The 24691-nt window shown below is 54.7% G+C and overlaps 7 protein-coding genes across 7 annotated transcripts; 2 read left to right on the top strand and 5 right to left on the bottom strand.

Moving 5' to 3' along the window:
* Positions 1–5129: 5129 nt before the first annotated feature.
* On the top strand, positions 5130–6121 carry AIM2 (the record flags this gene model as incomplete). Its single annotated transcript, XM_036637695.1, has 4 exons — positions 5130–5411; positions 5462–5774; positions 5829–5996; positions 6051–6121. 4 exons carry the CDS (start codon positions 5130–5132, stop codon positions 6119–6121), a joined length of 834 nt encoding a protein of 277 aa, XP_036497163.1.
* Positions 6122–6352: 231 nt separating this feature from the next.
* CGCS363_v005845 (putative sterigmatocystin biosynthesis peroxidase stcC) lies at positions 6353–7093 on the bottom strand (the record flags this gene model as incomplete). Its single annotated transcript, XM_036637694.1, has 1 exon — positions 6353–7093. One exon carries the CDS (start codon positions 7091–7093, stop codon positions 6353–6355), a length of 741 nt encoding a protein of 246 aa, XP_036498299.1.
* Positions 7094–8592: 1499 nt separating this feature from the next.
* gyaR (Glyoxylate reductase) lies at positions 8593–9744 on the bottom strand (the record flags this gene model as incomplete). The annotated part of the gene is made up of 1 exon (XM_036637693.1): positions 8593–9744. One exon carries the CDS (start codon positions 9742–9744, stop codon positions 8593–8595), a length of 1152 nt encoding a protein of 383 aa, XP_036498300.1.
* Positions 9745–11093: 1349 nt separating this feature from the next.
* rtt109 (Histone acetyltransferase rtt109) lies at positions 11094–12893 on the bottom strand (the record flags this gene model as incomplete). Its single annotated transcript, XM_036637692.1, has 1 exon — positions 11094–12893. The coding sequence occupies one exon, from the start codon at positions 12891–12893 to the stop codon at positions 11094–11096; it is 1800 nt and encodes a 599-aa protein (XP_036498297.1).
* Positions 12894–13366: 473 nt separating this feature from the next.
* Positions 13367–14391, top strand: CGCS363_v005842 (uncharacterized protein; the record flags this gene model as incomplete). Its single annotated transcript, XM_036637691.1, has 3 exons — positions 13367–13802; positions 13913–14139; positions 14242–14391. 3 exons carry the CDS (start codon positions 13367–13369, stop codon positions 14389–14391), a joined length of 813 nt encoding a protein of 270 aa, XP_036498298.1.
* A 260-nt stretch (positions 14392–14651) lies between these two features.
* Positions 14652–15608, bottom strand: CGCS363_v005841 (uncharacterized protein; the record flags this gene model as incomplete). Its single annotated transcript, XM_036637690.1, has 1 exon — positions 14652–15608. One exon carries the CDS (start codon positions 15606–15608, stop codon positions 14652–14654), a length of 957 nt encoding a protein of 318 aa, XP_036498295.1.
* Positions 15609–21942: 6334 nt separating this feature from the next.
* CGCS363_v005840 (uncharacterized protein) lies at positions 21943–23682 on the bottom strand (the record flags this gene model as incomplete). Its single annotated transcript, XM_036637689.1, has 1 exon — positions 21943–23682. The coding sequence occupies one exon, from the start codon at positions 23680–23682 to the stop codon at positions 21943–21945; it is 1740 nt and encodes a 579-aa protein (XP_036498296.1).
* Between the last annotated feature and the right edge of the window lie 1009 nt (positions 23683–24691).

Here is a 24691-nt window from a genome sequence, read left to right as displayed (position 1 = left end):
GGCCACCTTTTGTAGTAAGGGCATGCGAAACTTCGAGATTCCTGAGCATCTTGCTTTTGCTGGGCTGAACTGGCTGCAGCACCTGAGATAACAGTCCTTTGTTAGTGATATTCTAAACAATCGTGAGATACTCGCAAATTTCGAAGTTGGTAGTTGCAAGTTCATCACATGAGGAAGTATCGTCGAAATACGTACCAGATTGTGCTGCCTCATAATTCAAACTATGAAAGCTTGAATCATGGATTTGACTTTCATCTGGGCCTTCTTTTACTATAAGACTTATCGGCTGCGATGACTCATGCAGTGCAGAGGCGAGAGACACTGCTGAATTCGAAGGAGTGGACTCGGCAGTGTCAAGGGACGATGGCTGTTGGAGATCCGCCAGATCCTTCTTTTGTAGGTGCCACTTGCCTTCATGGTCCTTCCAAGCTTGTCGTCGTAGCAATGTAGCGAGGCGAAGACCTTCAGATCCTGAACAAAATTTCAAGCGTTCATCGAGACGGTTGACAGTATCAATGTTGACAATAATGTCCCCACCAGTTCCTGATCTCGTCAGACCCACGTGTACTCTCTGCAGAGCGAGTATCAGCTTTTCTTTTGAATCGTTCAATTCCATACGCATAGCTTCCAGCTTTGGTTGATTCTTGTTGAGATTTGTGTCATGCTTCATGTTGATACAAGGCGACTCTGTGCTCTCTTCAGGTCTCAAGGGCTGATCTTCCAGGGGCGTATGGCTAGTGCTGGCCTGTACAGATGCGGGCGCTAGACTTCCCTTGGGAGAGAGAGACAATTCTCCGTTACCCATAGATCCACCAGATACATCAGGCATCCCTTCAAGATCATGAATTATGCCGTAAAGTTTCACGGCTTTAGCGATGACTATGTTGGCTGCTTGATTGACTTGTTTTTGCTGCAGCTCCTGTTCCACAGTAACCAGGTTGAGCAGCCCTATTGTAGCTTTAATATCAACCACAATGCCGTTGAGATAGTCTTGGTCAAGTTCCTGAAGCATCCGTGCACTTCCAATGCGCTTGAGAATGTCAAGGGACTTGACGAGATTATCGATGCCTTCTGAATCGGCGAGAGCGTCCTTTTTGGTGAAACAGATCAGAAATCTCACCGGCACAGGCATATAAGGCGACTGAGTGTTCTCTTACCATGATGAGAGTTTTTTGCGCCGGTCTTAAAGCGCAATATCTGGGCGATTGGACGAAGAAAATCGTACAGGATGTCGGGGAAAGTGCAAACAGAATCGAAGCGGAGACTCGAGATAAGTAGCCAGCCGAGAGGCTTCCGTATTCACGTGGCAAAGACAAATGGCATATGGTATTTGGCAACCCAGGATTTGTGTGTGACATCGAGGTGGGCTATGCCGGACGGGCCGGCGGTACTCAGCCTGATTCTGACATGCGGTCTGCAATATTCCCATGCAAAATATCCGAACTTCGCCACGTGCCAAGACATACGACCGGATGCTGGCATCAAATCAATTGGATCAAAAGCTAATTTCAGAGCCACTAGCTTGGACTTGGCTAAGTGCATAGAAGTAGGCTGCCATGCGATGGGTTGGCACCTTCACCGCAAATCGCCTCCGGCCAATCAGTATAGAACACGACGCGCGAGCATTTCGCGGGGTATGGGATGACCTTTCGCGAGTAGTATATCGGGTGCAAGTGAGCATTACGCCCAGGGCAGTCTTATGTATGTGGCTTAGTGCGTGATTACCTTACAACAGAAAGAGGGGGAAGACTCGGTCGACATCAGACAAAAAACCGCAGATATCACCTGAAATGCGTAGAAATGCTATGCATGAGGAGGTCTCATCACTGATTTGAGTGGCATTAGTGATAACCGCTAAAAGCAATCGTGCGACAATCTGAAAGCGAAATGAGCTCACAATGGTTCAGCCTAGAGCGTGGACTTTCCCTGTTCAATACGCCGACTCTGCCCGCATACTGTATATCTCAGCCTTATGCTAGGATGGCGAAGATTGAACAATACCACCTCCCCTACCGTGGCGAGCGAAGGCAATCGAGCAATATCATATGGCCTGAATTGAGAATCGGACACACGATGAAAGAAATTTTCATTTTGAAACGAATACCATAATTATTTAGAGGCCTCTACGTACGCGTTGGCGCCGGGTTTCTCAACCCACCGGCATTGACTGCGGCTAGCAATGTAATCATTGAGATTCAAGCGAGTGTTAGCAGTTTCAAGAAGCAACACTGCCATCACGTCAATTAATAAACAATGACTAGCGCCCGAAAAACATTGCTATTACTTCTCCAAAGCCCCTCGTGTCAATTTCCGCAACTAGCATGAAATAAAGACTGTGGATTGCGGAATTACTGTCGATTACTTAGTATTCTATACCCCCAATAGACTGGCGTGATTCAACTCCACAGCGGTCAACGAAATCAATTGACGAGACCGTCGACAGAGCCGGTACTATCGTTTCCGTCTTGTCATTTAGTGTGACATGCTTTGAGAATTTGTTAGAGAAAACAAACTTCTTGCGGAATCGACATGTAATTAGAGACATAGTTTCGAACAATTCAGATTCACAGTTAATTAGAAACAATTCTTTCGACACGTCTAACCTAACCTACTAACCATCACTTATGACGGCTTAGGATGTGTCGCATGAGACACCAATCGTCATGAGCCGTCGCATGAGAGTCAGCTATTGCGTGACAAGCATTCTCTATCTCAACTTCCTTTTCCTTTCCTATGATTTTCTCAAACTGTTCTCGCGATTATCTTTCACAACCTCCCCGCAGTCGAACTCTTTCGACATAGTCATGATGTAACCCTTTATCGCAACCTTTTTGCCGAAGTCCTCGCCTACGATGAGAACTCGAAGTCCCGGGGACCCAAACCTTCGCATTTTCATCGCCAATTCAGCGATGATTGGCATCTCGGCAGGGTAATTCATAGTGACTACCAGTCGCAGTGTCCTTAGGGAAGGCGGTAAACAAAAATGTGGCATGCTGCGCGCCTCCTCGGCCCAGGGATGCGGGAGAACAATTTCGAAAGTGGTCAAGTTGACCAACTCTCGCAAGGGTTCCAGGGCATCGTGATCTTGCGGCTGTGAACCTATCGGCATCGAGAGTGTCTGTAGCGTGCTAGCATGCCGTCGAAGTGCCCTCAATATAAGGCCTGCTTTCTGAGTACTCATAAACGCTCTGGTTTTGACTTCTAAATGAGCAAGTCTGGAAATTGATGACACAACGTGCTCTGGTGCGTTGGATTGGGTGCGACTAGCGTCCAAGCTGAGCCTGCATGTGGTCAAATTTGGAGCTTTGAAAGGTCGCGAAGGATTAAAGGTGATCCCGCTTGTCTCTAGACTCGTAATACTTGGTGCTTCGTCTAGAATGTGTTGAATTCCTTCGTCTCTGAAGAAGTTTTCATGAGGCATTTTCAGCAGATGTAAATGTCGAAGATTCTTAAAACGTGGCGGTCGAAAGCTCATTGCCCCTGCACCCGGGACAAGACATTTGAAAAGAGTATTACCAACGCGCCGAAAGTTCAATTCGAGGCTCTCGACATTAATAGCCCGAAGTGCCAGGATTTCGGTGGCCAGGTCAATGTTGTTATGCGATTGAGCCCAGCCATCTGGTAGTTCAACATTCATTTCGGAAGCCGAACGAACTACGACAGCGGCGTCCTCTTCTGACATGTAGTCATCGGCAGATATAGGCTCACATACCAGCCGCCTGACATATTTCGATCTTATTGGGCGTGAATCCCAACATCTCATGATGGACAAAAGCTGTCTAATCGTGGGCTGCGGAAGCCAAACAAAGCTGAAAAGAAACGGCTCCGCTAAGTCTCTGAGTGTGTGGCTCGTCCGGCAAAGAGCAGCCATAGCGGCCAAATCGCAATGCAGGCGGGCCACATCAAGAGTGTTGTCGCCACAAATTTTGTGATCATGGACAGATTGGTACCTCCCACGATCGGGATCAGCGAACTGTGAAATGACGTGTAGGAGGATCTCCGCTGGCAAGTCGAGAAGGTGAAGCATGTTGGCCAAATAGCATAATGTAAATGACATACCATGTGTCGGGCAGGTTGGATCTATGCGTTTTTTCGAGTGCTGCTTGGGGTGAACTTTTATCGAGGTGTCCTCGAGGTGTCAGCTGTTGTTTGCAAGGTCAGTTGACTCGCTCACAGCGAGATCGGCATCTAGTAAGGTCGTCAGTAGCACCGCTGCACAACCTAGCTGCATGGTCCCCTCTCTTGTGGTTTGCTTGGATGCCACAACGGAGAACCTGAGATGAACTGGAATTGATTCTTGGTTCCCTTTTGTGCTCAGTATTTGAAAATATAACTAGAGACTTCTTGATTTAGGCAAGTTACACTCAGCCGTTATTTTCCGCCAAGCCGATCTCGGCAGGTGCGTTCAACTTCGCGAGATGAGGAGTGCGATTGACAAATTTCGCAAGACAGCTCGCCAATTCTACAAATTCAAGTAGAAACAAAAGTAATGATGCATCAGCACGGAATTCAGCACAGGGAATTAATTAGATTTGGTGGCGAATCTCCTAGGGCTTTGGTAAAAATGCATAGACTCCTTTGATGGATGACGGCCGACTCGGATTAGAAGTAGACAATAAAATGTGTAAAAGTTGCACCTTATAACATTTGAGTAGCCCGATTGAAATGACAGTTAAAGATGACACGGATAAGTCTGTATGTGGTCAGGATAGATATCAAAGTTTAGGGAGCGGATAGAAGATAGTCGAGCAGCTTCTTTCCAGCAAACCAATTAACGGTGGATTACATTTAACACCACAGCCGATGATGAGTAACGACGCCTGCTCAAAATCTCTGGGCTAATTCACTTAACTCCGACAAGTCAAGTAGTTCGGGCATGTTTTGGCCGGTCATAATTACTTTGGTCCGTTGCACTTCAAGTTTCTAAATGGTATCTCCATGTCCGTGGGCTCTTTGTTTTCGGCGCCCTTGAAACCCCGCACCAACGTCGGTGCCGAGCCGGCATCGATCTTAAACTCCCCGGCCCCATCCAAGACTACCTCAACTTGAGGAAACAACTCAAAAGCTCTACTGAACCTGCCCTCAATTGTGTTTCAATAACCAAAACAAAAGCTTTCGATTAACCAAAAATGGCCCAAACCAAGTCCGACGATCAAGAGTACCTCGCAAAGCCACCCGGGCCATGTTGCTTCACAGGCACCATCCATGACGGCAACCCCGCCGGAAAGGTTGAGGACATAATTGAGGTGCCGACTTACGTTGTCCGGCCTGCCGACATGGGTTCCTCTCCCAACGGTCACGTCGTGCTCTACTTCCCGGACGTGTGGGGCCTCTCGGTCAACGCCAAGCTGCTGATGGACGGCTTCGCGTCCGCCGGGTACACGGCGCTTGGCATGGATTACTTCCGTGGTGTGGGTACATCACTCCGAGTCACAAACCGATACTAATCATCGGAACATAGGACCCCATTTCCAAGTACCGCACCAACAAGTCTGATCCGCTGCCGCCCGGGTTTGATCACGCTGCTTGGCGCACGAAGCACTGGACGTTTGCGACGGAGAACGTGCCGAAGTGGACGAATGCTGTGCGCGAGAAGTTTGGTGGCCAGGTGGCTGGTACGGAGACCCGCTATGCTTGTACAGGCTACTGCTTCGGTGCACCATTTGTATGTGATCTTCTGGCTGGTGCGGCCGGAGATGGTGAGCCGGTGGTGTCGGCCGGTGCATTTGCCCACCCTACGGCCTTGAAGGAGGAGCATTTCTCAAATCTCAAGAGTAGGTCTTCCGTGATGAACTCCTTCGAGATAGTCTGATGACTGACATGGGCAGAACCGTTGCTGCTGTCTTGCGCCGAGAATGACCAAGCGTTTAATACCGAATCGCGACGAAAGGCCATCGATGTTCTTCAGCGCGAACAGAAGGCCTACCATGTGCAGCTTTTCTATGGCGTGGGGCATGGGTTTGCTGTGAAGGGCGACCCTGCTGATCCGTATCAACGTGAGTTTGACCTGTTCTCCGGTAACCACTGTTCGCTAATGACCATTACATTAGGTTGGTGCAAAGAGCAAAGTCTACGTGCTATGATTGACTGGTTTGATTTGTGGTTGGCGAGAAAGCAGTAAAAGGGGCCGGGGTCTCAGCCGATGTGAATACTTGAAACTAGGATAAGGTCGTTACGCAGCAAATTACCGTTGCAGGGACTGACATGAGAACAACGCCTTGACTTGCAATAAAGCAGCAAAGCTACAGTCACGAGTGAAACCTCTGTTCATAATTGGTCATGTCTCTATTTCATTGTTATAAGGCGCCCTATTGTTTCCAAGTAACCCCGTACACCGAAGCAGAAGTACATCCTATGGCGGTGTGACCTTCATCATGGCCGCCACCAACATATCAACCTGATCACCAGTGACCTTGGTAGCCGAAGTCTTGAACCCCTCGTCAAACGGGAACCTCTCCTGCTCAAACATTACGTTCATGTACTTCGTCGGCGCCTGGGGGTTCTGGAAGTCTCCTGCGAGAACACCCAAGATGAACGCAGATTCGGCGAACGACAGCTTCAGCTGTGCCTCCGTCATGTTGAATGTCGGGTTTGTCTTCATCGCCACTGCAACCCTGTCCTTGCGCGCGATGGCCATTGTCTTTGTATCAATTGTCTCCCCGGTGAAATGCGCCTTGACCCCGTTCCACACGCGCGCATCAAACTTGTTCGCGTTGCCAGTCACGGCGACGTCTTCGCGCGAGAGACTTCCATCGTGCTCGATGACATTATGCTTCTCCATATCTTTCAGGTTGACCGTGCTCGAGTTGCCGGTGGTCGAGACAGGGAAGGTTGGTTCGGCAAGCTTGACGGTGACCTTCTCGTCGATGTTGAGGGCCTTTGTGAAGGCGAACTTCAGTTGCTCCATGTTGATGTTCATTCCGTCTCGTGGGAGGTAGCCATGGTTAGCTAGTGCGTTGAGGACGGGGCATGGCGATCTGTTGGCGTCCAAGGCTGGGACTTTGAAGGGAAACTGGGGGTCTTCAGCGAGGGAAAACGCCAGAGTGGAGCGTGAGATTCCTCCCAGAAGCAAAAGAGCGACGTAGCCCTGCATTTTGATTCAATGAATGTTGGAAATGCGTAGTTGGTGAGCGTGTAGTATGCAGGTGCTGTTACATGGATTCCGGAGCAAAGTCTTCGGCCGAGAAAGGAGACGACGATGGCCCGAAGAGGATCATACCGTCTTAAATGGGATTCAAGAAAATCGATCCCGCTTAACAGCTCACAATGACGAGTCAACGCTTTCGAGCAGAATATTAATATTCAAAGGGATATAGTAAACTCTCCAATCCCACGACGCCGGCTTGTTTCCAACCGAATGCTTAATCCGCAGGCGAGAAGTGAGGGAACGGCACTGCGCTTTCATTACCCAAGTACGGGTCGCTCCGTCGGACCTTTCCTAAAGTCCTTCTTACACACTAAAAATGCCGTGGGTAAGGTGAATTAGAGAGATTGTGCTGAGGATGGGGACTTAGGAAAGGGCGAAGAAACATGTTTAACTCTGTCCAACGGTCTTGGTCAAACATGAGGTGTTTTGCCTACTAGTATGAATAGAGTTCAGCAACGCCAAGCTTGTTTGTAGTGCTTCATCCCATGTGTTCTAAAGCATGTGTAAATGCTTAAATGTTCGGAGGAAGCCGATCCGCGAGGCGCACGGAGAGTCGGACGAAAGGGCTGAAAACTCCGCAATTGGGCAATCCGGGGCAGCTGGTCGGGCAGATGGGAGCATAGACTTCCAACTTGCACAGCTAGCGCCACCGGACGACGCCATCTGAAGCATCTCAATGCCAAGAAGAGAAACGGCTTCGGCCGATTTCGTGTATTGCGTGATTCGATTGGTAAACGGCCAAGAGGGGGCTGTCAACGAGTGATGGGCAACTCTCTTGCGAGTTATAAGATTGATGCTATACGCGGGCAGAAAAAGCTCAACTTTCCGCAAAGCTATCTGCTCTGGGTAGTTACCTCATCGAGATTCAATGACTGTTGATAACAGATCATTAATCACACCTGTGAACCCAGCGCCTCTCAAATTCATTAATCATCACGGTACACTAATCGCAGACAGCTGTTGTGGTCTTCATAAATGTCTACTGCATTGAAGAGTGGGAAGAAAAGAACCTGAGACACCCTTTCAGCCAAGACGTCTCCAATCATGATGTCTCGTGAGTCAGAGTAGTGTTGTTCCAAAGGTTGCCTGTGCCACGCCTGAAACTCCAGAACATTATGAGAGACTCATTTACTATAAGTTACTAGAAGTTGGAAACGAAACAAAGAGTCAGACGACGTGGGGTTCGCAGTAAGGACAGCTTACCAGAAGCAACTCACCAATCATCATTACTCGTAGGTCATAGTCGACGTACAGTCACTTGTAAGTAAATATTATAGTCGGTTTAGTGTATTTGCATGAAGTTGAGCGAATGCTTTTCATACCAATGTGTACAAGAGACACCTTGCCATTTCATTTGTCGCGTTGTAACTTGTAGACACCAACTTATAGACACCATCATGACACATTTATAGCGTCAACACCACTCCAACACACTTCATGGCGACTCATCTCCTCAGATATTGCAAGTTGACCGGTGTGATCGGCTCTCCGCCGCCCAAGATAGCCATGATGTTCCTCATACTCAACTCCTCAAACCCAGCATGCGTCTCAACCGTCCCACCGGCATTATGACAAGTCAGCATCGCCTTCGTCCCCGCCATAGCTACCAATCGCGCATGCGGCTTCGGCTCGTTCTCGTGAACATCCAGCGCGACGGCGCTCAAACGTCCATCCTCAAGCGCATCCGCCAGCGCCTCCTCGTCCACAAGACTGCCCCTCGCGATGTTGACGAACCGCGCCCCGGGCTTAAACCACGCCAGCGACTCCTTGGTGATGACCTTGCCTCCCGCCGGCGTGCACAGAACAACGCAATCCGAGCTCTGTAACAGCGCCTCCAACGTCGGATGGAACGTCGCCTTATACGCGCCCTCCGTCGCCTCGTCCTTCCTGATCAGATCGAAGTAATGCACCGCCATCCCAAATCCCACGCCGAGCCTCTGCGCGATCTGCTGCCCAATGTTGCCGAACCCAACGAGCCCCAGCACCTGGCTACGTAAAGTATGCGACACGCCCGTGGCCCGCGCGTGGCAGTCCCGGAAGGCGGCCTCGTCGCCCGCGGCCCCCATGCACCACGGCAGGTGCCTGAATGTCGAGATGACCATGGCGACCGCGAAATCCGCGACGGCCTCCGCGGCCGCCAGGCCGGAGTTGCAGTACACCACCCCGCGCTCGCCGAGGAGCTGGGTGTCGGCCCAGTCGAAGCCCGCGCCGGCGCTCGCGAAGACGCGGCAGGAGGGCGGGAGGAGCGGGACCAGCTCGGCGTCCCACTTGCCCATTTCGCCGCCGGTGCCCCAGAAAGGGCGGAAGACGGCGGAGAAGTCGCCCCACTTGCGGTCCCGGAGGGCGGCGGCGAAGGCGGGGCGCTGGCGGTCCGGGGTTGACGGGCGGATGACCTCAAATTGTGCGGCGAAGGCGGCGTACGTGTCCGGGTTGTATTTGATGGGATCGCCGATATGCAGGACCTTGGGTTTTTGGGTGCTGGGCAGGGGCGCTGGGGGAGGTGCGAGAATGGGTTGGGGCTGGTGGGGGGATGCAGAGCGCGGCGTTTGGGCGGCTGGTGTTGCCGGGGGATAAGGCGTATTATTTGGTTCTGCCATGATTTGCGACTGAGTTGATTGAGTATGGAAGTGAAGATGGTAATGAGGGTTTTGGAGCCGCGCAAGTTGGGTCGCGATGCGATAGATATGGGATGACAAGGGTAGCTCCCGATAGCTGGACTAGTGAGAACAACTGATGGGAGATCGTGCAGCCACGTGGGTAAGCCACTTGAAGTCGTCCGATAAGGCTGCGACAATGGAAACGGATTCAAACGCAATAAGTGGGCGGTTATCCGCTATTTGAAGTGACACAAGAGCAAGGCAGCATTGGTGGAATCACGATTGGGGTGGTCGGTGAGTGGATGAGGCGAGATTGGGCACGTCTTGCGCCTCTTGGAGATGAACTCTCCCGGTCTTGGCCGCAGAATGGTCTCCCCACTCGCCCGGGCCGGTTCGCGTGCTGGTTGTGACACTTTTTTATTCTGTGTTGTGTTGGGCTGGGCTCTCATTGTGTTTGGCTGGTTCAGATAATGCATGTTGCTCTCAGTTCGCAAGATAACCATTCAGTAGTCGCAACCCTAGGAAGATTGCTTTGGCCTCCTAAGCACATGCTATTTGGTGGTATCTGATCATGACTGCCCATAATTTTCTAGAACACGAAACCGTATGAATTTGAATAATACTGCCCGCAAGTTTCGCGGGGAACGGCGAAGGCAGCAGACCCCGCCGCGGGGGTGCAGCAGGGCAAAGTTGTGGGGTGAGGATGACGATCGGTCTAGGCTCGCCTAGTTGAGGCGGCTCTTGGCTAATTTCCCGACTTTTTGCATCTCAGCCCATCCGTGTGGGGGGCAGGTGACGGCTCCGGGGCCCCGCGAACATTAGCTGATGTATGAATGGTCTGATAATCTCTCCATCAGCAAGACGCTGCTGTCTCAACCAAACACGCGGGGAGATTGACCGAGGTGGTTTGCTCGAAGATTATCCATCAATCGATTGACTTAAAAATATCCAGATAAAAACATGTCTCGCTCAAACAATAATCTGCCTGGATTGCCATAGTATTATTGCCATGCTGCCTATTTCAGCCGGTGTCTGGCTTAGACAGACACCGGCTGCGTACATCGCCGGCACGGGTCCGATGGTGTTGGCATCATTGGTGGCACATGGTTCTCTCTTTTTAATCAATGCTTCTGTTATCAAAGGGATTTCAAGCAGCACTGTATTCTACGATACCCATTTATCGTGCGACGTGTTGTGCATGTTCTTCCGAGACCATCCCTGGGCCACAGACAGGTCTCGAATTCCCTTCCCATGGCGTTCCGTGGCATCCAACCCGAGCCAAGCCATCCTGATCCTGATATCTTACCAACGCCGTGCTTCCCAAGTAATCAATAAAATTCACAGACAAGTCAAGCATCTGCCTTGACAGCCGGCACCTCTTGAGCCTTCTTGGCATCATCTCCCTTGGGCTTCTTGCGAATCAGTCCCCCACCCAGCACATTCACAGCCGGGGCCTCTTCAGCTTTCTTCTCATCCGCAGCCTCCTCCGTCTTGGGTTTCTTCCGAACGAGCCCGGTCGCGAGGACATTAACCTTGTTGGCGGGCTCATCCTTTGCCGCATCATCGGGTCGCTTACGCTTAATCAAGCCGGAGAGGTTATTTACCTCTCCAGCAGACGACTCGTTTGATACCGGCGCAGGAATCTCGCGCTTGCCCACCACATCTAGGCCCCAGGTCTCACCCATGCCGACCTCGTTGATCCAGCGGCGGGTGCTGCCAGTCGCGAGCTCCAGCTTCGAGAAGTCGAGGTGAAGAAGTAGCTCGTTCGTCCGTTTGTAGCCGGCCTCATCGACGATCCGGCGACCACGACCTTCAGCTGGCCAATAATAATACGCTGTGGAGATGGGCTTGTCGAGTAGGTAGTTGCGCTGGTGCTTCTTGATGCGAGGTTGACGGGTCATGACGATGCCGGTCTTCTTCTTTTTCTTCTGGCTCTTCTTGTCGTCAGCCTTCTTCTCCCCTGACTTCTTGGTCGGCGTCCCTGATGGCGACACGGGGAATAGCTTTCGCGGAGTTGACATGGGAGTGGTGGGCCGGACTGCCTTCTGACGGGACGGGGTCGTGGGTGGGTTGGACGGGTCGAACGAGGGGTTTGGCGTGGGCAAAGTCGACGCTGCGCTTTCGCGCCGGGGCTGCTCATCCTTCTCAGCTTCAGGGTCAAAGACTGCCCAGATGAAGCCTGTCAACCGCCCACTCGAGCATTCTTGTCTGAAAGCCATCATCTCCCAGAACGTCTCGAGCGTCTTCACACTCTTCCACAAACCGGTGGTCTTGACCTGTTTCGACTTGCCGGCCTCCTCATCCAGCTCATCTCTGAATCTGGACTTGGGATCGTCGGGGAATCGAGGGATGAGACATCTTGCCGGGACCCAGTCGTACTCCTTCGTGTAATGCGATATCTTCTCGAGGGCATGCCCCAACACCCAATTGGCAGCACTCTTCGGTCCCCGGGGAATGGAAGCTTTCGTCTCGTAGTCGTCAAGGCCTGGAATGACGAGGTATCCTTTCACGGAACCCCACGGATCGCCATTGCCCACGGGAGGGTTCTCGAGGAGAGGGTCCAGCACCTTGCACCACCACTTGACGAGCCCCCTATCATCCAGCACATGCTTGCCGCTGTAGTCGACACTGCCGGGAAAGAGATATTGGTTCTGGGCGCGGGCGAACAGGCTGACGACTGTTTGGATGCCCTTGCGTCGGCGCTGCTCGACGAGGTATGTGACAAAGGCGCTGCTGATTTCCTTAATCGGGGAGGGTGTGCCTTTGGGAAGGTTGAGCAGGTTCAGGTAGCCGGTCGAATCGGCTTTGGCGACGAAGATTGTGCTCGAGTAAGCAGTCGTGTAGATGTACACCTCCAATGCCAAGACGAGAACCTGCTTCGCGTCGGTGTCCTTGGCCGCGATGTCTTTCGAGGCCTCGTCGGTCGTCTTTGGTCGAGAATCGATCGAAATGGCAAGGAAGTGCTTCTCGCAAAAAGTCCTGTCGTCTCGCTCGTCAGGCGGCGCAGAGTAGAGCGCTTGCGACTTGGTAGGTGGTGTCGAGAGGTGGTACACGCCGAACCGGTAGCCCTTTGGCAGGATTGCCGCAAGCTTCTCAACGAGCAGAGCACTGCTCTGGGCGGTGGTTTTGGCTCGATTGGGTGTCGCCATGATGGATTAGAAGCAAAATGTCGACGAAAGCCAATTCTTCCCTAGCAATTGTCATACCATCGTAGTTGCAAAAAGCGCAAACGTCGTCGACCAACAAGCGAAAAAAAGGAGCCGTGTCTGCCAAACCAGTTCGACGCGTCGCTGACGGGAGCTGCTCCCTTCACATGCGTGTCAGAGTGGGGTGGAGACGCGAGTGGAGATTGAAATGTGAAAGGGAATGGAAGCTGCAACGTTCAGGGGGCCCTGCCGTTGGTTCGCACGGAAGCCCGCCAGCCCAGTCCATCACCAAAGCAGACTAGCGCCGGTGCTCGCATGATCCTCACTCCGCGCGAAGACACGTGACCTTCAAAGTGGCCCGTGCAGCAGACCATCGCGAAAAGTTCTGGAGCATCATGATGAAGCTGCCAGCTCCAGGCGGGATAAAAACCACCGGACCAGCACCACGATCCCGCAGCCAGCCGCCCACCCTCCCAATGGCTACCACCACCTCCCGGTCAGCATACGGCCTCACGAGGCATGCCCTCAGGCATTGCCAACCGGCGCCCCGAGTTGCGTCCGCAGCATCCTCCCCCGCCCCGCAGTGCCTGCTCGCCGCCCGAACATTTGCGACGGCCGCCGCCGACAGCAAGATCAATGAACTGCCGAGGAGGGACGATACGTCGGAGCGGCCAAGATGGTCCTACACACCCGAGGCCATGAAGGCGCCCTTCTCACCGCACATCACCATCGACCCCAGGCGCAAGGTCTGGAAGGTGAACAACGACCCCAAGGTGCTGGACGAGATGTACGTGCGGTTTTTGGGACGGGGCGGAGACACCATGTTGCCTGAGGAGGTCAAGTGGCTGGCGGTTACACACAAGAGCTTCGACCAGGGCCGCAGAGGTTTCAACGACAGGCTGGCATATGTCGGTAGGTTTTTTCCTCTCAGTGATTTGCTCTGGGTCTAGGGGAATTGGGAGGTTTGAAGCGAGAAGAAAGGATGTAATCGAAGCTGACTCGGCGTTTGCGTTCGCTTCCAGGTCGTCAAGCCATCATCTTCGAGACCACAAAAAGCATAGTGGCGGCAGAGAAGGAGGGCGCCATCGTCCCAGATGAGTATGGCCGTGAACCGTTCCAGCACCCGGCCCTGGCCCAGGTCGATAACCTCAACGTCGAGATGCCGGTCAAGGTCGTCAACAAGGAGAAGATTGAGCAGTTGGCCTTCGATGCGGGCATCGACAAGGTTTTGCGGTGGAAGCCGGCAAAGGTAAGCGCCGATCTCACAAACCGTCTCATGAGGCATGCCCCCTCTCAGGGGCGGAAACAAAACACACGCACGCGTACACGTATGGCTAACGAAGAAACTCAGCCTGAAAACCTTGCCGGATCAGGTCAGCAGATTGTGCTCAACTCGGCAGTCTTTGCCATTGTAGGAGCCATCACCCTCCAGCACGGCGCCGATGTGGCAGGCAGAGTTATCAGGGAGAGAATATTGAAGCCGCTCTCACTCAGGCAATAACGCCGAGGAAAAAGAGAGACGTCTGTTGTATCATAGGTGTAAAACATTGACGAAAAAGATATCATCCCAACAACGCAACGCAATGAGAGAGACCGACGAAGTCACATTTCGTCACCAACTTTTTGTTTCTTTCCCCTTCGCATGACGCTGTGCCAACACCGGGCCGTGAGGAAGTTGTGGTAGCAGACAAGGAAACCCGCGAACAGTTATAGAAACCTACCCAAAAGGGGGCCAAGAGGAGAAGCATCGACGCTCGCCACTCATACCGTTAACGGCGCCGTGGTCAGGTGCATGACATGGGAAATCTTGCGGTCCGGAGGCTGCCATGCCAGCTGGAGCACTCGGCCTGTTGCCGACGAGTCGAGTGCTTTCTGCACGGTGGTGCTGCGGAAGCGCGTGCTCATCTCGACCGTGACGAGGTCGTCGACCACACGCTGTTCTACGTCTTTGCTATGAACCAGAGTTCTCCTCACTTCGCTGTTGCTAAAGGTCCTCATCAGCATGCGCGAGTGCGACGCCCAGTCGATCATCTGCATGCCCTCCTGGCCAATCTCGCCCGCGACGGCATGGATGTAGCCCTCGCCCAGTGGACGGACCATGTCTGACGTATCAGCGGTGCACAAAACAAAGCTTTTGAGGAAGGCCAGCGATTCGCTCAGAGTGGCCATCCCGAAGCCGGGGTCTGGATTGACGTCCCTAATGCCCTGGGCCCCGTAGTGCACCACGCCTTCGTGGTTGGGATCGTAGGCCAGGAGGTCGCTGGCAAGGATGGCCACCGAGCGGGTGGCCCCCTGGTAGAGGACGAGGTCCCAGTCGGGGTTGATGTAGATGCGGTCCCACGCCGGGTTTCGCTGATTCAGGGACGGGCGGCCGTGGCTGTCAGGATCGGGAGAGCGCATGGGCAGGTGGATCCTGAAGAAGGCCAGCGCCTCGCGGCGGGATTCGGAACACACGCGGAAGAGGACGGGGCTCCTGTTCTCGCAGTACCAGTGGGCGTTGCATGCAGCGTTGCCAAACTCGTTGCCGGAGGTCTCATTGCCGGGCGTGTTGCAGTCCATGGAGCCGCGGATCACGACGATGCGCGGCCAGGAGAGGCACATGAGCCATATCCTGCAACGCAACTCGTAGGGCAGTTCCGGAAAACGGTGGAAGGCTACGGTTGTAGCCCTGATAATGTCTGCGGAGGACGCCAATGGGGATGACGGGGAGGAGGGCATCAACACCGACGATGAGCAAGGCGAAGTAGTTGTTATTATCGGCTCATGTCCGGATGCGGAAACCCATGTGCGCAAGTCAAACCCTTTACAGGCTTTCAGTGCCTTCCAAGGCGTCGGGGGCTTCACCCGCGCGGCGGACGGAGCAGGGATGGCCGTGGTTCGTTGGGTTTGATGGGCACCATGATCGTGCTCGGTCTCATCCGCGGCGTCATAAGCGTCATGTCTTTGCGAAGAGCCAGATTGGTGGGTTGGGCGGACGTTCAAACCTATCGGTCGATGTGAGGGAGACGACGTCGAGCTCGAGCTTGGTAAGCCGGCCGTATCAACAACAGCGTTGTGAGTTGGTTCCATTAGGGGGTGCTGGTAAAGCTTGGCGGTGGACAAGGTTGGACGTCAAGCAGAGTGTAAAGGCGTGACAGGTTCGACGAACGCCGACAACGGCGCTAGCAACGGGTCGGACGACGGTTGGAGGGCGGTGGAATAAGCCGCGGACGCTAGAAGGTGTCAAAGGTATCAAATGGGTGTGCAGGCGAACGAGGCCCCGAGTCGGGAGGGTGCGGCGGCGTAGTGCGTCCGGTGTATGTCGTGATGTTGGCTCGAGTGTGGGGAAACGTAGACGGGAGGCAAATGAAAAAGGAGGCTGTACAGAAGTTGGAGCAAACGGCGTGTTTGACAGTCGGACAAGGTTCCTTGAGAGAGTCGTGGTGTGTTTGTGCTTCATGATACGAACTCGGACACGATGAGCAGGTTCCCCAATCAGGCAACCAGGCGGGGGATTCGAGGCGGAAGGGTACGTACCTCGCCGGGCCACTCGACCGAAGGAAAGAGCCTCTGTGGCTGCCGGTAACGGGCCGCCGTTAGTTAGGTAGCTGCCAAGGGGCTGACTAAGGCTGAGGTGGTGAGCCAACTGATTGTGGCTCTGTGGCTCTGAGAGCATCGCCTGTGTTCTAAGACATAGACGCTGCAATATGGATGGAGACATGTCAAGTGTCAAACATCAACCATGAGGTGGCAGGTAGGCAAGTCCCAGCAATCCGAGTACGGCTCGTTTTTGCAGGGTCTTTCCTCTCTGGGAAAGGTCTTGCGGGCATCTTGCGAGTTTTTCTTTTTTGAGAGGCTGGAGCTGACAGAGTGGCTCAGGGACCCTGGGGCTGGCTGTCAGAGAGTGACTTGTTGCATAGCGCCTGAATGACGCTGTGGCCCACCAACACAACACAGCCAGCACCAACACAATGGACACTAACACCGCTGCCTGCGCTGCGCTCCCCGAAGTACCTTCCCAATGGAGGGGGCTTGACGTCTTTACGCCTGTCTCTGCGTCTCTCTCTCTCTCGTCTCTGCGTCTGTGTTCCTTGTCAGATCGTGTCACATCACCAACCCTCACTGCCGCCACTGAGGAACCGTTGTTGATCTGAGACGGGGGTGGCCCATGGACTGTTTCCTGTCTCTACTGCGTAGTATTATCCAACATCCATGGAGCAAACAGCTTAATTCGTCCATTACATCAGCAACCACGGGTCAGCGAAAAGTGTCACTTACACCCGTCGACCAATCACCGAGTCACCGTCGCAACGTCACTCGACCGTCTGAAACTCCCATCGTGGGCCACTGCTTAACAATCGTGCTTCTTTTTTCTCTGCGCACCATATCGCATGGCAACTCTGCTCATCCCTTCTCCCTGCACATGTCACCCTCACACACACTATTGACCACCGTCTCCTATGACTGACTTGCCCTAAACAGTTCGTATCTCGTACACGTATTCAGCCCAACCTCGCATCGCACACACCTACTCTATTCAACCTTGTTTTGCTTCCCTTCCACTCTGTCTCCTACTCTCCCTCTCCCTCTCTGTCGGGTCTCGGACGTGCAACCCCTGCAGACATAACTCTATCTACCTCTTGGGCTCTCTCAACCATACATACTAACACGACAAGCCTTTTCTACCGTACTCTTTAGCGTTCGGTTGACACATCTCTATAGCCTAACTGTAACCTCCTGGAAACACTCTTGGCTCCGGGAAGCCTGCCCGTCACTGACAGAACTCTCTAACCCCCCAACCCCGGTCCCCCGTTCCGACCACCGACGCCTACCTATGCGGTCTCTTCAACACCGGATGTAGTAGTAGTACATGACACCACGTAACGCGCAAGCCACCTTTCACTGCAGTAGAAGTTGCTTCTGACGTCGTAGGACTGTATGTGCGCCTGTCAGTGGGCCACTTTCGGCCCCGGCAAAGAACGTCTGGGACGCTCGCAAGGGGGCGCCTCCCGGTTTCCACCACACAAATGTGTCCACCCCGGGCGGGCCACACCTGGGCCCCCGGTTGTAAGTCAGTCAATCACTGCCATGACCGAATGAGCCAATGGGCTCTGTAGTAAGCGGAATCCCGCCGCAGAATGGACGACACACACCCCCTGGGGGCTTCCGGAGGGCTCCATATCACGGTGATCGTCACTCCATGTTTTAGACTCGAGATCCTACTCGACGGTGATCCATCTCTCCTATATCTCGTCGTTCATCCCTCGGCGTTTCGATCCCGGTTCTTTTGTTTCTTCACCTCATCTGGTATTCTGTACCGGCTAAATCGACATAAATCCCTTTTTTCATCATCACGACTGCTGGCAGCCTTCCTTTTCCTGTTTTTCGTATTTGCTTATTAGAGATACCCAAAACCTTTTCGTTTTAATGTCATCGTAGACGTTTGGTCATCTACCATCTGTCCGCCACAATGGATTTCACCATGGAGATGAACAACAAAATATCACCATCAGAAGAGGCCTCGGAGAGGCAACCGCCTCCTCCTCCTCCACCGCCCCGGAACACCCTGACAACCATCATGATAGGCTTCCTGATGGTCTTCTCCATCTTCAGCGTCGGCAGGGAGATCAGGGACCAACTGTACCCTCGACCCAACGTCAACAGCCGGACAGTGACCAAGCGAGAGTTGAACTCGTGGGGCCAGGCCCTCGACTCCATCGTCTCCGCAGAGACGATCGACGCGCTGGGCAGCGACCCCAAGCTGCGGCGGACGCTGATGTCCATGGTTGACTTCACCGTCGACCTGTCAGATACCCTCGCTGCGCGGTACGAGTCGCCCCAGTTCGACGAGACGAAGCAGCTCCTGCAGGACTACAAGGAGAAGATCAAGAGAAGCCTCGAGGGCTTGGGCGAGGAGGTTGACGACACAGCAACGGAGGGCTCGAGGCCGGTCAAGAGACAGTTCGGCGGCCTTGGTGACCTCTTTAGCTCGGCGGCCAACGCGTTAACCGGCGGGGCGACAGCACAAGCGAATGGTGCTGCTGGTGCTGCTGACGGAGGTGGTGCAGCTCCCGCTGCCCCAGGACTGCCCGGCCTCCCAGGCCTCCCGGGAGCTCCTGCTCCTGGAGGAGGAGCAGCAGGCGGAGGAGGTGGTCTTCCTGGTCTCCCAGGACTCCCAGGACTCCCAGGAGCAGGTGGTGGCGGTGGTGCCGGCGGCGGCGACGTCGGGGGCATCCTCGCTCCCCTCCTCCAGCCACTGAAAGACGGCCTCTCCAACATCGGCAACTCCCTCGTCAAGAACCTCGACGGTCCTGCCATGTTCCTCGGAATCGGCGTGGGCGCCGGCGCAGCCCAGGGCCTCAACCTCTCCTCGCAGGAGAAGACGATGGCCATCGCCGCCAAGGTCGCCGCGGACAACAAGATGGAGGCCACCGGCCTCAACCCGGCGATCCAGAACCTCGGCGTCGGGCTCACCTCCACGCTCATCGGCTCCGTCGACATCTCCAGCCTCGGCGGCAACGTGACGAACCAGCTGCAGCCCATCGCCATGTCCCTCGCGCAGGGCCTCGGCAACGGCACCGTCGCCGGCCTCAAGCTCAACGCCAACGCGGCCGTCAGCCTCGAGCCCGTCAACGACTCCAGCATCCCCAACGTCATCGGCACCTTCGGCTTCGGGCTGACAAAGTCCGTCACCTCCAACCTCGACCTCAACTCGCTCTTCAACCAGGCCAGCAACCCCAACACCACGCGGACCATCATGCGCATCCTCCCAGCGGCGGCGTCCGGCTTCGGTAAAGGTCTCGGCCAGGGAGCGGCGGTAGGCCTGGGGCTGCAGCCTGACGCGGCGATCCCGATGCAGCAGATGCCCGACGGTCAGATCGACTTTGGCGGCATCTCGCAGACCTTCGCCAAGGGGCTGACGAGCAGCTTCCTGCAGAACGGCACGGCGACGGAGCTGGTGAACAAGCTCGGCTCGTCGATGAACATGCAGAAGAACGGCGGCGGCATCCCCTCCACGATCGACTTCAACGGGCAAAAGATTGAAGTGTCCAAGGTCGCGCAGGGCTTCGCGCGCGGGTTCCTCCAGGGGGCGGGCGACGCGATCCAGGGGATGGGCGGCGTGGACTCCCTCATCAAGGGCAACGCGACGATGCCGGCCAACGGGCTGCCTGACTCCAAGGTCCAGTTCGACGACTCTCTGGGTGGAGCGGCCAGCGGGTTTGGTGTTGGTATCGGTGGACAGGGTGTTCTTGTCGTCTCTGCCCTTATCGCGAATCCGCAAGGCACGCCGATGCCTCAAGCGTCAACACCAGCGCAAGGAGGAGCGCCGGCACCCGCAGCGCCAGCAGCGACGCCGAGTAACCCTCCCCAGCGCCGTGGACTCGGTCTCGTCCCGCGCCAGGACAACCAGAACGTGCCTCCCGTGGTGTCCGTCAACACGACGAACGGCTTCAACCTCTCCGTGGTGATCAATGCGCAAACGATCTCGATGGCGGCGCAGGCAGGCGTGAATGCCTTGACATGTCAAGGTGTCGGCGGTCTGGGGCTCGTCTTCCTGGGTCTGTTGAAGAGCAAGACTGTAGCGTTGGACCAGTTCAATAACAACGGCAACGTGACGAAGGTGCTGAAGCAGGCCATCCCGACGGGCATCATCAAGATTGCGAACGATGGCAACTTCTACGCCATCGATGGCGGCATCGTCCGGGACTCTTTGGGCAACAACATCATTGGCGCTGCGAGTGGCGTGGAGATCAACGGGATGAAACTCCCAGGATGGATCGCTTTCCTCGTTCTTCACAGTAAGTATCCTTCTACCAACAGAAAGAAAGATCCGTGTGGCTAATCATACGCCCAGTCCTCTTCGCCATCGTTGCCTACATCAACGTCCTTCCCCTCGCCATCGGCCTCGAACACGCACGCAATCTTCTCATCCGCATCAACGTTCCACACATCCTCCCCAATGTACATAGGTGGAACAACATAATGTGGCTGTTCATCATCGCGCCGTCGACAATTGTCGTCCTCATCTTCGGTGTCCTGGTGTTTGGCCAGTCAGGCCACTTCCGCACTGCCCACGGCGTACGTCTCATCCCTTCTGCGAATCCCCTAAAATGTCTACTAACACAAGAAACAGATCATCAGCCTCCTCACAACCCTCGTCGGAATCGGCGCATTCCTCCTCCACCTCGCCATCAAAGCCCGCGCGCCTCCTCCGCTCCCCAATGCTCGCACTCCACCTATCCCCCTGACCGCCCTCCCAAACATCAGAGTCTACGTCAACCAGCTCTTCCTCATCCTCTCCTTTGCCTCCGTCATCAGCGGCTTCGCAGACCTGTCCTCCGTGGCGCTCTGCTTCACGCAAGTCGTCCCCTTCGACCTGGCCATCATGCTCGGCTTCGGCCTGTCGACCGTCTTCGTCCTCGGGTCCTCCATCTCCGGGCTCGATATCGCGTTGACAGTCCGCGACTTCCTCAAGCGCCGCAAGGGCGAGAAAGATATCGGCGCCATTGAAGGCGGCAAGGGTGTGATGAACGGCAAGATCTCACAGCCAGTGGTCCGCGAAGAGAAGCTCAAGGGGAAGAGTTTTGCATAATTGATCCTCCTCATCAATGCGAGGCTTGAGCTGGGCTCAGCCTCGTTGTATTTCTTCTGTACATATACCGGCGGCGTACATGTTTTTGGGATGGGACGACGGTGCCATAGGTCATTGGAGTATGGGATGGAAAAGACTGGTTGAAATGCCTGTACAATGACGGATGTGTATGAGATCATGGACACGGATATACTCCCTATGTTGTGTTGTGCTGCAGAAAAAGGGCGGCCTTTACTCTCCTTATACCCGCTTGCTTCAGGAGGCAAGTCAAAAATTGCATAGTTGGTTCCCAAACACGCAGAGAAACTGTACTGTGAACACTGGCAATGCACAAAAGTGGACTGGTATTCCTAATTCTTGCTATTCGCCTGTGATCTGTTTCCCAGGCGGCGGTTCGAATGATGCCTGCGCGCAGATATGTGACCCTTACCAATCCTTCTTCAAACGCCATTAATTCATCAGCTTATCCATGAAAGTCCCCTAATCCTCGTCCCACAGATGCCAACTGCTGCTCGGACGCACCTCGAGCGCTGATCTCCTCTTCTTTCGCGGCCCAGCTACCTCTCGTCCATTACTCAGGAAGAACTCTTCCGTCTCTCCTCCTGGAATCTGCCTGACCATACCCAACCCGGCGAGGTCCGTCTTAGTGCACTTCATCCGTAGATGGCGGAAATACTTGCGGTAGAACATTCTCTGCATCACCAAATTTTCCGCCACTTTATCGGGCAGGTAGTCTCCAAGCTGTGTTCGAAGTGCCTCGAGTGCGTTGCGCTGATTCGCCGCATCCGGAGGCTCGTAGTCGTTGCTGAGAAGCAGTCGGGGTACGTCATGGTAAAATGCGTCCTTCGCGGGAATTCCGCTCGTTAGATAACCCTCGTGAATCATCCACACTGGAAACCGTGCAGCGGCGCGGTCATCCATCAGCTGAATCGCCTCTGTGTAAGATTCCAGGTTGGCCAAGCTCTTGGACAGCGGTGCGCACCCCGGCACCGGCGTCAGATCCCATGTCTCCGGCCCGCCTCTATCGCGGGTGCCGAAATGGCGGATGCCCACACGCAAAGGGTCAAACGCGAGACAATCGCTTAGGAAAATATCAAGCGGAATCTCGCTGCTCCAAGGGAAGGTGAATATGACGGTATCGTACTCTGGATTGATGATGACAGGCCAAGCGATCTTATTCGTTGGGTGCATCGGCAACTGCACGCGATAAAAGGCGCGTGTCTCGGCACGGCACTCCCGGTTCACCCACATCAACGCGGGGAGGGTGTTGTCTGCGCTCCACGCAATGTTGGATGCAAGATTTCCCAGAGCATTTGGCGCGAAATGGATCTTCTTCAGATCGTTCATGCACCGAATTTCGACAATGCGGGGCCGTTCCAAGTAGAAGCGGAGAATTTTGGAACGGAGCTCCGGAGGCAGGCGGGAGAAGGGGTGGAATGCAGTGAGGGGTCCGGGAGCGGGTTCAGCTGCACATTCGACCTTGGTGGCTGGGGCGGGAACTTCGGACGGTTCGCTGCACACAGCTTGGGGTGCAGGAGTGCGCGGGGGGTGAGTGATGGTCCATGGTCCGTAAGGCACACCAGAGCGAAACTGGAAACGGTCTTCGGGCTTCACGGGAGTCGGGGGTCGGTGGAGATCGACATGACGGCGCTGGCCACAGGTGGGACACGGTGCGGAGGAAGATGGAAAGTTGCCGATGGAGGCGCCGACGCTTACGCTGAGGGATGTCGAGGAGGAGGAGGACGAGGATGAGGGGACGGCAGTGGTCTGAGCGGTGGTGGAAGTCGCGGCCGAGTGCTGGCTAGCTGTCCCGGCGGTGGAGGGGTCGGAGTCCGTAAGACGATCTGACTCGCTTGGGTGCGCAAGCGTTTCTGATTGCTGCAGTGTTTGTTGACCAGTGGTGGTCTGGGTGCCCCTCTCGACGTTTCCCGCAGGCCCTTGTCCTTCAGCTACTGCTTCACGCCCAGCTGCTACTGCTCCACCTCTTGCTGCTGCTGCTGTTGGTGTTGCTGCTCCAGGTGGTGTGGTAGTCGCACGTCGCGGAGTGTCTTTGCGAGGCCGAATGCGGACCGACAAACCTCTAAGCCAAATCTTCTTCCATTTCCTCTTGAGTTGCTGCTGCTGCTGCTGCTGCTGTTGATGGTCTTGGTCCTGCTGAAGTGACTGCGGATGAGAGCCAGACGGGACGGCGATTGCATTTCTGTCCGGATCCGTCGCCATTACGGACTGGGTCGGGCGTTCCGCCCTCGTCCCTGTCGTGTCGTCTTGGTCGAGGTGGTGGTGTTCCGGGTGAGCTGAGGAAGTTTGATGTGAATCGTTTGAGTGGTGAGATGATGTTTGAGAGACGGTAGTGAGAGGAATGCCCCACGGGATTGGAGGGACGAGGATGTAACGCTCAATGAGCCATTCGGATGCCTGACGCAGGAAATGGGCGTCTTTGGCGGTGTTTCTGTTTCTGCGGGCGCGGGTTCCTGTCGCTGTCGGTGACTTGGAGTTCGGGTGAGATGGAGGTGAATTGAGGGAAGATGCAGGTCCAGAAGGACTAGAAGAGGGGAGAAAAGGAATGTCGGTTTGAGCAGGACAGGCGGTCGCAGTGGAAGTGGAAGTTGGACGGCTGGGCGACGCGGGGGAGGGCGTGGAGGGCATGTTGGTTAAGATAGAGTTCGTCCATGTGCCCGTCCGCGTCTGGAAAGGTCAGTGTCAGTCCAGAGTCGCCTCGCTGCCTTGCTTGCTTCTGCGGTCGGTGTGTGTGTCTCTCTGTCCTGACCGGTGTCGTGTCGTGTCTTGTCGTGTCGGTGTCGCCTTCGGGAGATGATGGGCCTTGGTCTGCACCGTGCCTGCTTCTTGGACGGACCTCGGAGGCTGGCTTGGGCCTGTCGCGCAGTGCCTTGCCGGTGCGGAGCGGACGGGAGTGGGCGAGAGTCAGGTTGAGCGGCGGTATGGTCAAGGAACGTAAGTTCGGGTCTGTTGGGGAGGAGGGAGAAGAATGAGAGGCACACGAGGAGAGACGAGGAATTGGCTTTGGGGAGCGCGCGATTGTGCATCAAGGTCAATGTTTTGCATGGCAAGTGCGTGCTGTGCGTTCGTTCGTTCGTTCGTTCTTGCCGTGTTCTGGTGCTTTTTCTTGGGGGGAAGGCAGGTGCAGCTGTCCGGGTGTTTGGGCTGCACCTGCACCTTGCTGCACTTGCAACTGCAAACTGCAACAACAAGCCGTGGAAGGTCCAGGTCC

This window comes from Colletotrichum siamense (assembly GCF_013390195.1).
Source record: "Colletotrichum siamense strain Cg363 chromosome Unknown KSG_Cg363_contig03, whole genome shotgun sequence".
Taxonomy (NCBI): domain Eukaryota; kingdom Fungi; phylum Ascomycota; class Sordariomycetes; order Glomerellales; family Glomerellaceae; genus Colletotrichum; species Colletotrichum siamense.
Note: the sequence above shows the minus strand (reverse complement) of the source record. Positions and strands in the feature narration are given on the sequence as shown.